The sequence below is a fragment of the Dipodomys ordii genome, unplaced genomic scaffold, assembly GCF_000151885.1.
Source record: "Dipodomys ordii isolate 6190 unplaced genomic scaffold, Dord_2.0 Scaffold14, whole genome shotgun sequence".
NCBI lineage: Eukaryota > Metazoa > Chordata > Mammalia > Rodentia > Heteromyidae > Dipodomys > Dipodomys ordii.
Genome location: NW_012267230.1, coordinates 8582112 through 8595078, shown reverse-complemented (window position 1 = coordinate 8595078; position 12967 = coordinate 8582112). Strand labels below are relative to the sequence as shown.

At 50.7% G+C, this 12967-nt stretch overlaps 1 protein-coding gene across 1 annotated transcript; it reads right to left on the bottom strand.

Annotated features, from left to right (window-relative positions):
- Window positions 1–1471: 1471 nt before the first annotated feature.
- Pla2g10 (phospholipase A2, group X) lies at window positions 1472–12061 on the bottom strand. Its single transcript, XM_013011207.1, has 5 exons — window positions 11967–12061; window positions 11107–11114; window positions 9496–9646; window positions 7576–7682; window positions 1472–1614 (listed from the first exon to the last, which is right to left on the bottom strand). The coding sequence occupies exons 1-5, from the start codon at window positions 12059–12061 to the stop codon at window positions 1472–1474; spliced, it is 504 nt and encodes a 167-aa protein (XP_012866661.1).
- Window positions 12062–12967: the final 906 nt, after the last annotated feature.

Below are 12967 nucleotides of genomic sequence, written 5' to 3'. Positions count from 1 at the left end.
GATCCTCCTGCCTCAGCCTCCTCAGTGCTAGGATTAGAGGCGTATGCTACCAAGCCTAGCTTTTGACTGCACTTTAAGAAACTATAGAAAAATCAAATGCTAACCAGGATAATTCTGGATTGTGGAATTATAGTGGTTTAGGGATTTTTTTTCCTGCTTTATATATTGCTCTGTATTTTCCTTTTTTTTTTTCTTTTTGCTGTGGGAGATGGGGGTGGTGAGCACTGAACTCTTCATGTTTTGTTTTGTTTTGTTGGTCATGGGGCTTGAACTCTGGGCCTGGGTGCTGTCCCTCAGCTCTTCAGCTCAAGTCGAGTGCTCTACTGCTTGAGCCACAGCACCACTTCCAGTTTTCTAGTGGTTTATCGGAGATGAGTCTCATGGACTTTCCTGCCCTGGCTGGCTTTGGATCGCGATCCTCAGATCTCAGCCTCCTGAGTAGCTGGGATTACAGGCGTGAGCCACCATCGCCTGACTCTTCACGGAGCTTTACCCTCAACCCCAGACTTTTCTTTTTCTCTTTATAAATAGGTCTTGCTATATTATCCATGTTGGCATCAAACTCCTGCGTTAAAGCCACCCTTCAGCCCCCCCAGTAACTGGGACTATAGGCATACACTACCATACCTGGGTGCCAAGAAATAAATTTTAACTGTTACAAGCAGTGGAAGGGGAAAGGCTCCATTAAGGTAACAATTGCTTCACTTGAATGTAACAAGGGTGGTGTATTACGTGATCATCTGACATTTTTGCAGTGCTGGAGATGCAACCCCAGGCTCTGCAGTCAAGCTCTCTACCTCTGAGCCGCATCTCCAGCTCCCAGCTAGTTAGTTCATCCTTAAGACCCTTCGCTTCCAGTGTGGCCTACCGCAGGGCAAGATGGCCACTCACATGTCACCTCTAGCCATCAGCTCACAGTTGGAATAGAAAGCCTTCCAGTGAGTTAGACCTCAACAATGATAGCAGGTCAGTACTGGTGGCTCACACCTGTAATCCCAGCAACTCAGGAGACAGCTGAGAATTCTGATTGGAAGCAAGCCTGGGCAGAAAAGTCTATGAGACTCTTATCTCCAATTAACCAACAAAAAACCAGAAGTGGAGATATGATTGGAGTGGTAGAGTGTTAGCCTTCAGCTCAAAAAGGCCAGCTAGAGTTCAAGTGGCCCTGAATTCAAGTCCCAGTACACACACACACATACACACAGGAAAGAAATAAAACTTGATACCAAACCCAATCCAGTTGTGGTCTTATAAAATACACCTAGGGCTTTTGACCTTCATCAATCAGTAAATAAACAAGCTGAGCCTTGAGTTCCAGGATGGAGAGAGAGAGAAAGAGCGCACGCGCAACCACAGGCTTGCAGCTTTATCACTTGGCCTCAATTGCCTTCTGCAGAAAACTGGATGCCATTGTTCGGTAGTGAAAAGCAGCTTTATTTCCTTGTGCAGCAGACTAGACAGGTCCCAACGCTCAGTCACATGGGGGCGAGTTTGCCTCACACAAGAACTGGGGATAGAAGAGGTATTTTAGGTGGTACTTAGTCCCCACCAAGCAGTGAGCAAACTCCGCATCACACTTGCACATTAGTTCTTGGCACTTGTTTTCTGTTGATCCTGGAAGAAGTGAGGAAACTGAGGTAAGACAGGGACCTGCAGAGACCCAGGGCAGACACCAGGGAAGCTGGTAAAGCTGAAGGCAGGTCAGGTTATAAATTAGGCTAATGTGGCACCGTGTTTACCTTGTCCCTCTGCATCTGCTCATGGGAATCTGTACTTGAAGCCCAGCACTGTGGCTCATGCCTGTAATCCTAGCTATTCAGGAGGCTGAGATCTGAGGCTCACAGTTTGAAGCCAGTTTACAAAAGAAAAGTCTGAGAGACTTAACTCCAATTAACCACCAAAAGGTGGAAGTAGAGCTGTGGCTCAAGTGGTAGAGTACCAGCCTTGAGCAAAAAAAGCTAAAGGACAGCAGCCAGGCCCTGCTGAGTTCAAGCCTCAGGACTGGCAGAAAATAAAAACAATAGGGACTTGATGTTTCCAATAAAGAGTCCAAAGTCCACACAAGTTTCTGGCTTCTCTTCTGAGACAATATTACGTGGTTCCATTTGGTGATCCACTTAGATAAGATACAAGGCGCCTGGCAACCATGAGGGACTGGGTTTGAAATGCCTGCTTTACAGCTCCTTGCGCTGCCAACTCATCTAAACTTTCAGCCCAAGACCTCAATTAACACAGGATCGGTGCTGGGTATGCGCTTGCCTAGCATGCACAAGACTCCTATTTGCCCGCTCGCTCGCCCACCCGCCTCCCTCCCTCCCTCCCTCCCTCCCTCCCTTCCTTCCTTCCTTCCTTCCTCCCTTTGGTCCATACATGATGTTCTTTCTGATTCAATCCTTCTCTGCTATTCTGTTACTCCTCCCTTTGGAATAGGACTGTGTGCTCTACACCATCGTGCTTTGAGATATCTTGAACTTCCTTTTAAGCTAATGGTTTTGAGTCTCTGAAGAGACTTTGAATTTAGATTTCTGAACGATGTTAGAATGGCTAAGATTTGGGGCACCTGGGAGATGGACTGCGAGGGCCCATCTTCATGAGGGGCCTGTGGAGGGGAGCAGGGCAGGAGGTTAGGAGGTGGGATAGAAAATGTCCCCCTCAGGCTCATGGGCAATTGCTTCATCCCCAGCTGGCAGTGCTATTTTGGCAGGTTCTAGAAACTTTAGAAGGAGGGATGCAGTGGGAGGGAGCATGTCATGGGGGAGGGTGTGTCTTTAAAGGGGACTTCCTGTCCTTTCCTCACTCTACTTCCTGGCTGCCATGAGGGAAGCAGCCTCCTCCTCCTCCTCCTCCAGAAGCTCCCACCTCCTACCTGATATTGAGCCTGACCTCAGGCCCAAAGCAGAGCCAAGGCAACCATGGCTGGACCCTCAGCTCATGAAATCATGAACCAAAATAAAACCTTTCTGCCTGGTAAGTTGTTGACGCCAGGCTTCCCTTCACAGTGACAAAACATCTCACCAAAACAAAAACCTACATACACTGGGGACAGGTCAAAATAAAGTACATTTGCATTATGGACCACAGTCAGCATCAACTAGGACACAATGTCACATTTTTGGTTGTTAGCACCATGCTGAGGTTGTTGGGTGGGGGGGTAGCAGGGTGGAGTTGCCAGTGCCATCTAGTGGGTAAAACACAGAGATGCTACAAACATCTCAGGGTGCAACAGGGAAGCCCCCACTAGAGAATTATGTGGCCCATCATGCTGACAGTGTCACAGCTGGACAGCCCTGCCATAGCTGGGTTGTGGTAGTACATGCCTGCAATCTCGGCATTTGGAAGGCTGATTTAGGAGGATTGCCAAGGCTCATCTGGGATACATAGCAAGTGGGAGGCCAGCCTGATCTATATAATGTCTAGCTGCCCTGATGGCTTCCTGGCTGTCCACTTAAAAGAGGAAAGGAAAGGAAAGGAGAAGAGAGGAAAAGAAGGTCAAGCTTTGAGAGAATGAGGTCGGCCCCTTTGTTCCAAGTTGTCTAAGACACAAGGTTAAGTGAAAAAGAAAATTGTACACTGTATGTAATGATCTAAATATGTGTGTAGATTTACACACATAAATGAAGATGCCAAACTTAGACACTAGTTAATTCTGGTGGCTGGAGTGTAACTGTCTATATTAGACTGTTTCTGAAATGCCTGACTTTTTCTTTTTTCACAAAGAACACATACTATGGTTAAATAAGAATGAACATCCAGCCAGGCACTGTGGCTCACGCCTGTAAGCCTAGCTACTCAGGAGGCAGAGCACTTGCCTTGAGCTGAAGACAATGCCCAGGCCCACCGTTCAAGCCCCATAACTGGAAAAAGAGAGAGAGAGAGAGAACATCCTTCTATAGATGGATGCAAGGAGGAAAGGAAGGATGAAAAGAAAGCAGAAAGGAAAGAAGGGAGGAAGGGTAATACGATGGATGATGGATGGAATGATGAAAAGGGTGATATTGATCAAGATGCATTGTATGTATAAACTGATTCGTTGAATGGCCACCTCTTTGTAAAACTACTTATATAATTTTTAAACATAACTTTTGAAAAGACATATGGACAATACAACTAGTGAGTGGAGACAGGAGAGAGGGACTGGGAGAGAGTGAGGGAAGGGAAGACACTGTACAAAGGAAATGTACTCATTACCTGACTCATGTAATTGTAATACTTCCTTACATCACCTTTATAATAACAATAAATAATGATTTTTAATATAAAGATGCATGGATTTATGGGTGGATTGATGATTGATGACAGTGGGTGGATTGATGGACCAATGATGGATGGACCAAGGATGGATGGATGGATGGATGGATGGATGGATGGATGGGGTGGGTGGATAGATGACTCCTTGGCTCCCTGGCTACATCTTAGAAAGCTACCTGGACCCCTCACTTCTATCCAACATTGTCACCTGTTCTCACTCACAAGGACTCTGTTGCAGACACTGTATTATCATTTGCCCAGAAAGACTCCTGCATTGAAGGATTAATGGGTCCAATCACTGAGAAGCAATTGAACCATAAGGGCTCTGCGTTCAATGATGGAGTCATCCGCTGATGATGGATTCGTAATCTACAGCAATATTGGGAGGTGGTGGAACCTGCCAGAGGTGGGGCCTCATAGGAGCAAGTGGCACACTAGGTGTATACTCAGAGGGACTCTCCCTCCTCCCCACCCCCTCTCTGTTTCCTGGCCACCATGAAGACAGCTCTGTACCACCTTACCCTTCTCCCATGATGCTCTACCTCCCATCAAGCCCAGAAACAATGGAGCCAAAAGTCCATGGACTGTCACCTGTGTAACTGAGAGCATTCATTCCTACGCCAGGACATCTGTACTGATTGTGGCCCCACTACTTCTTTACAGGGCCAGCTTCTCTCCTTGCGTGTTAGGGACTTTAACACTGAGCTCTGCCTTCTACCTGCCTGTCTCCTCTTTCTTTTTTTAATTACAATTTTTTTGTTGTAAAGATACTATACAGAGGGGTTACAGTTACATGAGTAAGGTAATGAGTACATTTCCTATTGAGCATTGTTACCTCCTTCTCCTGTCTCCTCTTTCTAGACTGTAAGACCTTGCTGCTCTGATTCACTCAAAACATCACATGGAGCCTGGCCCTGATAGGATTCTCAGTAACACTGCTGAGAATACACCCAGGCTCCACATTATGTCCAATATTCATACAAACACAACAAGCCTGTTATAGTATTCCCATTTGGTCGATAAGAGGTAAGAGGCTATGGGGTATTGGTGCTCACGCCTGTAATCCCAGATACTTAGGAGACTGAGAGCCAAAGGATCACAGTTCAAAAACCAGTCAGCAGGAAAGCCCCTGATGCTCTTATGTCCAATGAATTGCCAAAAAAAAGCCAGAAGTGGAGCTGTGGTTCAAGTGGTAGAGCGCTAGCTTTGGGCAAAAAAAAAGCTCAAGGACAGAGTCCAGGCCCTGAGTTCAATCTGTAGGACCAGCACACACACACACAAAGAAACTTGTCTGTGAGCCCCACACTTTGGAGGCCGAGGCAGGAGGATCCAGTGAGTGAGGGCACCCTGGGCTACAGGGTGAGACCCTGTCACACACACTCAGCAAAAGGAAAAATAGCTCCTATGGGTTCACCTTAAAATTAAATCCTGCTAGCAAATATTATGACAGGCTTTAAAACTTTTCATATATTTGTCAGGCCCATAAATGGAAAATGAGCCAGACCCGTAATTAAATAAACAACTATATTCAGAATATCTCCAAACAGAATAAGAGAATATTTTTAGTCCAAAAATGCATAATAGAGACTTTGGTTCTTCTCCTTCGGTTGGGGCTGGATAGCTCTACACACAGCAGCAGCAAACAGATCAACAAACATCTTGTAAACATCTCAAAGGGGGGCTTCCAGCCAGCAGGACGAGCAAACGGAAGGGAGAGAGAAGAGCTTGAGAACTCCTCACCAAGCTTCCTCTCACCTCCTCTTTGCCCATCCTGGAGAAAGGTGGATTAAGGACATGTCATCTCCTCCCCCTGGGCCTCAGTTTCCCAATCCTAAAACAGGAGAGTGGATAAGGGGATGCTGCCTGGGGCTCCATTAACCCTAAACATGTATATAATTGTGAGGTGCTGTGGCTCACACCTGGAATCCTAGCTACTCAGAAAGTTGAGATCTGAGGAGTGCGGTTCAAAGCCAGCCAGGGCAGGAAATTCTTTTTGTTGTTGGTGGTGGTGTGGTGGTGGTTATGGGGCTTGAAATCAGGACCAGAGCACTGTCTCTGAGCAATTCTGCTCAAGGCTAGCACTCTAACATTTTGAGCCACAGCTCCACTCCTGGCTTTCTGGTGGTTGATTCGTCTCATGGACTTTTCTGCCTGGGCTGGCTTTGAACTATGATCCTCAGATCTCAGCCTCCTGAGTAGCTAGGATGACAAGCATGAGCTATCAGTGCTCAGCTTTGATCTTCTTTAAAGTTTTATTTTATCTACGTATCTAGTTATTTATTTATTTTAACATAGTGTAGCCTACTTTAGCTCCCCACCCACCCACAAAGGCTGAGATTACAGGTGTGTACCTTTACTCTGAGCTCTCTATATCACTGCTACCTAGAAAGTCGACTGGTACCACTATGTAAATTCCCTACCACCCACCCGTCCTTCCTTCCTTCCTTCCTTCCTTCGTTCCTTCCTTCCTTCCTTCCTTCTGTTCTTTTGTTTTGCCCATAGTAGGACTTAAACTCAAGTCCTCAGACTCCTGCTTGTTTTTTTCTGTCATGGCTGGCGCTCTACCCCTTAACCATGCCTCCACTTCTGACTCTTTCCTGGTCACCTGGAGATAAAAGCCTCTGGGATTTGTCTCTCTGAGCTGGCTTTGAACTTTCCAACCCTTGGATCTCAACCTCCTGAGAAGAAGTGAGGCATTCAGACCTGAGCCACAGGTACCACCTTCTTTTCCTTTCTCGTTCTGACTGGAAAAGTCATCCATGATTTTCCATGTCCATCTCTGGTCCAACCTACCTTGCCCTTTCTTCAGAGCAGAGCACTGATTACAGAACATTTACAATTTGTGAGTTAATGTGCCCAGTCCCTTCTTCTGGTATTTTTGTTGTTGTTACTTACAACACTGGGATTTGAACTCAGGTCCTTGCCCTTACTAGGCAGATGCTCTGTCACTTAAGCCACACCTCCAGCCCTTAAGCTTTTAGGTGTGTTTTTTGGGGGCGGGAGGGAGGGGGCGGCTTTGATAAAGTCTTTTGCCCAGGCTGGCCTTGGACAGCCTGATCTGCCTACCTCAGCCTCCTGAGTAGCCTGGGATTAAAACAAGCTCCACCAAACCCTGCTGCCTTCTAGATTGTTTATATCTGGCATCATTTCTGTATTTTTCCTCCATCCCCCAACCCCGCCCCAACAGACACCTTAAGAAATGACTTTCATTGGAAGTGTATGTATTTCTAAGTGTTCGATGTAGAAATGGCTCAGATGAGAGAAACCCGCGTGCTGTTCCACGCTGAGTGGGAAGAGGAGTGCATCGTTAGGCCGCTCCATGCTCACCACACTGGATGGTCTGGTTGACGCATTCCCAAGAGTAGCGTCCTAGCTTGGGGCTGCAGCCGGCTTGCTCAGCTCGAGAATAGCAGCAGTCATGCTTATGACAGCACCTGGGGAGGGAGAGGTGGGGCAGAAAGGCTGCTGGGAGAAGGCAGGAGTCTCTCAAGCCATCTCTCTCTCTTGGGCCGGTCCTGGGGCTTGAACTCAGGGCCTAGGTACTGACCCTGAGCTTTTTTTTTTTTTTTTTTTTTGCTCAAAGCTAGTGCTCTACCCTGTAAGCCCACTTCTGGCTTTTGGTGGTTAATTGGAGATCAGAGTCTCACACACCTTTCCTGCCTGGGCTGGCTTTGAACTGTGATCCCCCACACACACACACAGATATCAGCCTCTTGAGTAGCTGGGATTACAGGCGTGAGCCACCTGCAGCCAGCTCTGGCCATCCGGCTAGGTGAGTGGAGAGTTCCTAGGAGCCAGTGGACAGTGATTGGTGGACACTTGAGGCAGTTTCATCCCTGATGGACCGGGTTCTGGAAGAGAACCTGTCTGAGTCCCTTTGTGCCCCGCACAATCTCTACCCTGTGTGCCTGCTTTGCTCTATGCATGTTGAACTTGGCCACCCTGGCCTCTTCTCTGCCCCAAAGGGTCTGTGCCCACTCTGTACCCTGTGTCTACAGCAACCACAAGCCCACTCTGGTCCCTTCAGTCAGCCCCCGCAGCAGCCTCCACTCAAGATGTCTCCTAGGCCACCTGCTATGTCCTCAGGTAATGACAATCTCCTGTCACACGCTCTTGTCAAAGCAGGTCTGTCCCTACTGTCAGCCCAGAGCCCATAAAGCTCAGTAAATACTTCCTGTTCACATCGGTCCCTCCACTCATTCATTCAGTCACTCGTTCATTCATTTGTGTATTCTGTATCCATGAACACTCTGGGCCAGGCCCTCTGAGCCGTGTGGAGGTGGGTGAGTGTCTGGACCCCACAGACCCAAGCCGGGGGGGGGGCTTCATCCACACAGGGGGTCTGAGCCTCAAAAGCCATTGGGAAGGGATGGCTTTGTGCAGAGTGGCTTTCCTCCTGCCCGGTGGGCAGAGTGCGGAGCCCAGAGTGCCAATCCAGCCAGAAGCCTGGGTTCCAGTTCCACCTCCCACACCTGACATTCTGCACAGCCCCAGACAAGTCATTTGATGTCTCTGTGCCTCAGTTTCTTCATATATGAAAGGAGGCCTGTTGTAAAAATGGGCCAGGGAGTTCCCAGGGCACATAGGAAGTCTGGTTATCTTTATATCACTTTTTCTTTTTTTTTTGTGGGTCATGGGGCTTGAACTCTGGGCCTGGGCACTGTCCCTCAGCTCTTCAGCTCAAGGCTAGCACTCTACCACTTGAGCCACAGCGCCACTTCTGGCTTTTTCTGCTTATGTGGTGCTGAGGAATCAAACTCAGGGCCTCATGCATGCAAGGCAAGCACTCTACCACTAAGCCACCTTCCCAGACCTTTCTATCACTTTCTTTTCAGCCAGTGCCATCAGCCCCTGCCTGGCCAGGGTGAGAAGCAGCTGGCATCAAGATTTGTCTTCAGAGGCTGGGAAGGTGGCTCAGTGGTAGAGCGCTTGCCTAGCATGCATGAAGCCCTGGGTTCGATTCCCCAGTACCACGTACAGAGAAAAAGCCAGAAGTGGCACTGTGGCTCAAGTGGTAGAGTGCTAGCCTTGAGCAAGAAGAAGCTCAGGGACAGTGCCCAGGCCCTGGGTTCAAGCCCCAGGACTGGCGACATCCATAAATAAGATTTGTCTTCACTGGCAAGCCAGCCAGGGCCTTGTAATGAGAGGCGCTGGCATCTTCCCCCCACCAAACCCCAACTTCAGTGTGGGGCCCATCCTCCTGGCCCCTCACTACTCCTAGCCCGGTGCAAGCCTATACTCACGCACCAGTCAATGGCGTCTCGGGGTTGGCCATGTCCTCCCAGGCCACAAAAGCAGCCGTAGTTCACGTAGGCGATAGGTGGTCGGTTGCCAGTGCACCTCACGGTTCCCGCCAGTTCCAGGATCCCCCGGCGGTACACGTGTGACCTCCCGGATGCTGGGTGGGGAACAAGGGTCAGAGGCTGCAGGTCAGGACTTTTCTAGTCCTAAAGAAGGGCAATAGTGCTCAGCGTCAGTGGCTCACGCCTGTCATTCTAGCTTCTCAGGGGGCTGAGTTCTGAGGATCGCAGTTCAAAGCCAGCCTAGGCAGGGAAGTGTGAGACTCTTATCTCAATGAACCACTCAGAAACCAGAAGTGGTGCTCTGGTTCAAAGTGGTAGAGTGCTAGCCTTGAGTGAAAGAACTCAGGGACCGCACCAAGGCGCTGGGTTCAAGCCCCACAACCAACCACAGCAACAAAAAGAACATGCTTTCATCACTACGGGTTTTTAGAGGGTGGGAGATGGTGGGACAGGGTCTCACTGTGTAGTCCAGGCTGGCCTAGAACTTGAGATCCTCCTGCTTCTGTCTCCTGAGTTCTGTGATTACAGGGGTGCACCACCATGCCTGGCCCACAATGATTTTTTTTTTTAAGGAATCCAGAGCAAATTTGAACACAGGTGTGTGTGTGTGTGTGTGTGTGTGTGTGTGTGTGCGCGCGCACGCATGCACGCACACATTTTCTTAGTAGAAAGAGCAGCATAATGGTGCAAAGGACTAGAAATATGTAAAAGAAGAAGAAAACGTAAAAATGAGTTTAGCGGGCTGGGAAGGTGGCTTAATGGTAGAGTGCTTGCCTAGCATGCATGAAGCCCCAGGTTCAATTCCTCAGTACCACGTACACAGAGAAACCTGGAAGTAGTGCTGTGGCTCAAGGGGTAGAGTGCTAGCCTTGAGCAAAAGCAGCTCAGGGACAGTGCCCAGGTCCTGAGTCAAACCCCAGGACTAGGGGAAAAAAAAAATTAGCCCCGTTCCTGTCTGGATGACTGATTCTCACTCCCAAGCAACTAACATGCCGGCTTCGAACCTTCATGGGCTCCGAATAAAACTCAAGAGTCCCCATTGCACACAAGGTCTGAGGGAAGCCAGGCCCCCAGCCCTCAGCAGCACCCAGCCACCCTTCCAGTCATACCCATTACAGGCTGACCCTGCTGAAAGTGCTTGCCCCCTGCCCCTGCCCCCTGCCCTGCTCAGGACCCACCACCTCCCTGCAGTGTCTGCCTTGTCTCCCAGGTAGCCCAGGGACCTGGACATTCTGTCCTCCTGCCCACTTCTGGAGGGTGACCCTCCAGCCTGGGGGCGTGGGGGTGCTTTCAGAGCAGATCTCTGACTCGGGCAGCTCAGGATGCCCTGGGTGAGTTTCCAAGAAGAAACCTCTGAATCCACCAAGCACCAAGCACCCATCCCCCAGCACCCTCCCCCGGGGCTGTCTGCAAAGTTTACTCCTGTCCCTGACCTAACCACTCCCCGGCATCTCAGACCAGACCAGCAGCTCACATTTTCAATTCCTTCTGTTGTGGTGGTGGTGGTTGTTTTCTCTTTTCTCTCAGGAACGGTCCCTTACCACCCGAGTCACACCTTCACTTCTAGCTTTTCGCTGGTTAACTACAGAGAAGAATCTCATGGACTTTCCTGTCCAGGCTGGCTTCAAACTGTGATCTTCAAATCTCAGCCTCCCCCCAGTTGCTGGGGTGACAAGCGGGAGCCACCAGTACTGGACTAGTAAGTGCAGGGCTTTGAACTCGGAGCCTCAGAGGTGCTAGGCAAGCAAGTACTTCTGCCTCTTGAGCCACACCCCCTGTCCCTGGCACTGGGTTTGGAACCAAAGAAAACACTCCCTCTGCGCCAATATAGGAGGGGCAGGTCAGGCCGGGGTCTGTTTGCCCTGTCTGCCCGCGGCCGGCCTCCTCTCGGAGAGCCAGGTCGGTGTGTGCACACTTCAGTGTCTGTCAGCCGTGAGGTTGAACCTGGGGGTCTCACCGGGGTGCGCCTGCTCCCCCCCCATAGGGTGTCTCTGGGAGCCTGCGGCTGAATCTATGCACCTGCTTGCAGGTAAGGTGGGGACCAGCTCTGTGTCCCCATGTGCCAGGTTGGTGGGGGCTGAGGGCGTGCACCCCCAGAATGGGGGGTTACTCAGTGAAACCCAGCCCATGGTGGTGTCCTGCTCCCCAGCCTTAGATGCCACAGATCCACATGGGCACGGCAGCAGCCAGGGCCAGGGGTGGAGTGGGAGTGAGGGGCTCCCTCCCTGGGGCTCCCCAGTTCGTGATGGGGATCCCCGAGAATGGGTGGCATGTGCAGGGGGCAGGACAGAGCTGGTTATAAATCCCTTGGGTGGGTGCTGAGCAGGGAAGCCCGGGGAGAGGTGGGGGGTCAGGGCCCCTGGGTCTGTGGCAGCACCTGAGGAAGGGGGCTGGGGTGGGGGGGGGAGGGCTCACTCACCCAGGCCGGGGCCCAGCAACAGCAGCAGCAGCGGGAGCAGCAGCAGCAGCATTGGTGACGGTGGTGGGCTGCGGGGCGGTGGCCGGCCCATCCAGGTGTGGGACAGTGCGGCCCGGCCGCTGGCTGGCGGGCAGCAAGGTAAGGTGGACCCCACCTCCAGCCCCGCCTTGCCCCGCCCCACCGCAGGCCGCACCCTCCCAGGGCCTGGGCGGAGCCCGGCACTGCCTGCACCTGGGCCTTGAGGCCACCGGTGACCTCTGCCACCTCTCTCCATCCTGGTCACCACCTAATACCCCCCCATCTCCCACCCCCCCCCCGCTCCGGGGACCAAAAGGAGGGGAGTCAGACCCTGGGATGCCAAAGCATCAGGGGCTGTGTTTCTATTATCCACAGACCCCCCCCCACACACACACACTTTGCCATTCCCTCCACACCGGTGCTTACCTGGGCAGCCACAGGACATGAGACCGGAAGGGAGGAGAGGCAGGCTAATGTCTTCTTTAGAGTTGAAAATGTAGACCACTTCTCCATGCAACATGCTACAACCTCCTCACACTACCACCACCACCAGAGCAGGGGAAACTGAGGCAGCCAAACTTCTTTTTTTTTTGGCACAAGAATTCTGGTTTTTAAAACGTGGAGGGCGGTGGGCTGGGAAGGTGGCTTAGTGGCAGAGCGCTTGCCTAGCATGCATGAAGCCCTGGGTTCGATTCCTCAGTATACCACATACATAGAAAAAGGCTGGAAGTGGCACTGTGGCTCAGGAAGGACTTGCTTCTCCCCTCTTGACCCAATTTTTTTATGTATTTAAAAAGGAAATATAAAGGGATGATTCCTGCCTTATTCCTCCAGGTTGAGCAAGACACCAGGTGCGCATGAACAGGCTTGACCACATGCTTGTCCGCAGGCAGGTTATTCCAAGCCAGGCCTGGTCAAGGTCACATGGCCCTTGGACCCCAGGAGACCCTAGCCCCTCACCCCAGGTAGAGCATTCCAC

Bases quoted from the DNA above. Each gene is read 5' to 3' on its own strand.
- Pla2g10 (XM_013011207.1), bottom strand. From the start codon at position 12,061: ATGGGCCGGCCACCGCCCCGCAGCCCACCACCGTCACCAATGCTGCTG. The intron at 7,683-9,495 runs GTGCGTGAGTAT...CTCCCTCCCCAG, and splicing joins CCCCGAGACGCCATTGACTG to GTGCTGTCATAAGCATGACT. The intron at 1,615-7,575 runs GTGAGCATGGAG...CACTTCTTCCAG, and splicing joins CAACCAGACCATCCAGTGTG to GATCAACAGAAAACAAGTGC.